Below are 2,734 nucleotides of genomic sequence, written 5' to 3' on the forward strand. Positions count from 1 at the left end.
TTTTTTTGTGGTCAGTTCCCCAAAAGGCAGGTAAATATCAAAGGAAAAACTTAAAGGGTAAAAATATGCAAGCTTGCATGTCTGTTGCTGTATGTGTGCACAGGCATAAACGATTTAACAATTTTGGACTACAGTCCAGGTGTGGCTGTGTGGGACACTGCCAGAAGAGAAAATGTAACATCCCTTTTCCTATTTATAGGCTTGAAGCCATGGGTATGGTTGAGGTCCAGAATGACCCGCCACCTGAGGACCTGGAAAATGAGTGCATGGTCACACACCTGGCCTTTAGTGGACTGGTAGATTGCATGTCCCTGACTGGTGCTGAAGAAGCAGGAAAAGCAAAACGATGGCAAACAAGGATGAGATGTGCCTTGCACACCAGTAGAAAAGGGGTAGACACAGGTATGAAATGATAAGTGTAGGGTGTACTAATCCTCCTGAATAGTTAGAAATCGTTTCCTGTGGTTGTTAAGCAATTATCCCCCGCTCGAAGGTGCGTTCAGTGCAGAGGGTTAAAATTCTTTCATGATGTGGCATGTCTGAGCTACCTGTCCCTTTCCACAGATGACAGCATACTAGAAGGGTTAATTTTAGAAGGAAGAGTGGAGACATATCCAGTGTGAGACCTACCTGGAATGGCAGGCAGGATGGGAGGGCTTCAGCTGGGGATGGTGATGGAGGTGGGGGAGTTTTCTGAGCAGTGGAAGGCAGGAGAGGGTGCTGGTTATCCAGAGGCAACAGAGAAGTTGCTAAGAGAGAAGTTGCTAAATATCGATGCAAAGCTTACCTTCTTTACAATTTTGCCTGTAGATTACCTTGACAGGAGGCAGTATCAATCACAGTGCAGTTACTCAATAAACACTTATTGAACAAATGCACGAATTCCCTTGGGATGTGAATTTTTCTCTGGCAGATTGTTATATACTCAGACTGGTAAGTATATCCATAAACTATTTTAGTTTTGTTACTTTATTTATATTTGAGACAGCGTCTTGCTCTGTTGCCCAGTGCAGTGGCATGATCATAGCTAACTGCAGCCTTTACCTCCCAGGCTCAAGTGATCCTCTTGCCTTGGTCTCCCAAAGTGCTGGGATTACACCACACCCAGTCCTAGTTTTGATACTTTAGACTTATAAGAATAAAACCCGGCACTTGGCTTCAAAGCTGGCTCTTGGAAGTTGAGCGGAGAACGACGTAGTTGTGGTAGCTGCTGCTGCGACCGCCGCGGGATAATAAGCCGGGATCTGCCATACCCATTGCCTAACTATGGAAGATTATACCAAAATAGAGAAAATTGGAGAAGGTACCTATGGAGTTGTGTATAAGGGTAGACACAAAACTACAGGTCAAGTGGTAGCCATGAAAAAAATCAGACTAGAAAGTGAAGAGGAAGGGGTTCCTAGTACTGCAATTCGGGAAATTTCTCTATTAAAAGAACTTCATCATCCAAATATAGTCAGTCTTCAGGATGTGCTTATGCAGGATTCCAGGTTATATCTCATCTTTGAGTTTCTTTCCATGGATCTGAAGAAATACTTGGATTCTATCCCTCCTGGTCAGTACATGGATTCTTCACTCCTTAAGAGTTATTTATACCAAATCCTACAGGGGATTGTGTTTTGTCACTCTAGAAGAGTTCTTCACAGAGACTTAAAACCTCAAAATCTCTTGATTGATGACAAAGGAACAATTAAACTGGCTGATTTTGGCCTTGCCAGAGCTTTCGGAATACCTATTAGAGTATATACACATGAGGTAGTAACACTCTGGTACAGATCTCCAGAAGTATTGCTGGGGTCAGCTCGTTACTCAACTCCAGTTGACATTTGGAGTATAGGCACCATATTTGCTGAACTAGCAACTAAAAAACCACTTTTCCATGGGGATTCAGAAATTGATCAACTCTTCAGGATTTTCAGAGCTTTGGGCACTCCCAATAATGAAGTCTGGCCAGAAGTGGAATCTTTACAGGACTATAAGAATACATTTCCCAAATGGAAACCAGGAAGCCTAGCATCCCATGTCAAAAACTTGGATGAAAATGGCTTGGATTTGCTCTCGGTAAGGAGTGCCGTTTATACTGAATTCTAAATTATTGATGATTCAGAATATATTCAGTTATTTCTTTTACCTAGAAAATAGGAAGAATGCTCACATTTTTTAACTAGGTGTCTGTTATGTACATTGTATTATGCTAGCTTCATTTTAGATATCAAGAGGCACTAGTGGCTTTGAGAGGAAGATTTCGCATTAGTTTTTGTTTTTTATCTGACAAGTAGCTATGGACATTTTGAGGGAGAGACCAGGATTAATACACTTTTTTTTTCAAGTTCCTGAATTGTAGTGGCTCTCTTTTCTAGCGTTTTTGTCATTACTAAGCCCTCTTAGTTTATGCTAGATGTAAGCGTTTTTCTTATTGGTTGATATTTTAAATTATTAAAGCCATCTTCGGAATAAGCTTTATTAGCACTTTGTACCTAGCTTCTCCATCAGAAGGATCTATTGCTATACCATTGTATATGTTTTCTCATTGGTCTTCGGGTTACTTTCAGAGTGTAAAAACTCCTTATGCCACAAAATTAAGCTTAGATTTCCCCCAAATCAAATACTATAAATCAGATTCCTTAGTCTAGCCACAATTGACATATCTTGGAGTGGATAAATCTTTGTTGCTGGCATTGTTCTGTGCATCATAGCTTGTTTAGTGGCATGGCATCACTGTCTTCGACTCTCT

The 2,734-nt window shown here is 40.9% G+C and overlaps 1 protein-coding gene across 3 annotated transcripts in view; it reads left to right on the forward strand.

Annotated features, from left to right (window-relative positions):
* Positions 1–1,153: 1,153 nt before the first annotated feature.
* The window catches only part of LOC105510915 (cyclin-dependent kinase 1-like), a 5,485-nt gene continuing 3,904 nt past the window's right edge, over positions 1,154–2,734 (forward strand). Inside the window, exon 1 of one of the 3 annotated variants that reach the window (XM_011940912.1) lies at positions 1,154–2,022. In XM_011940912.1, coding sequence (XP_011796302.1) covers positions 1,267–2,022 — 756 coding nt within the window. In that variant the 5' untranslated portion in view covers positions 1,154–1,266. The remainder of the gene's footprint in view (positions 2,023–2,734) is intronic. The other 2 variants (XM_011940913.1, XM_011940911.1) reach the window with 2 other exon arrangements.

This window comes from Colobus angolensis, unplaced genomic scaffold, assembly GCF_000951035.1.
Source record: "Colobus angolensis palliatus isolate OR3802 unplaced genomic scaffold, Cang.pa_1.0 Scaffold194, whole genome shotgun sequence".
NCBI classification, from domain to species: Eukaryota; Metazoa; Chordata; class Mammalia; order Primates; family Cercopithecidae; genus Colobus; species Colobus angolensis.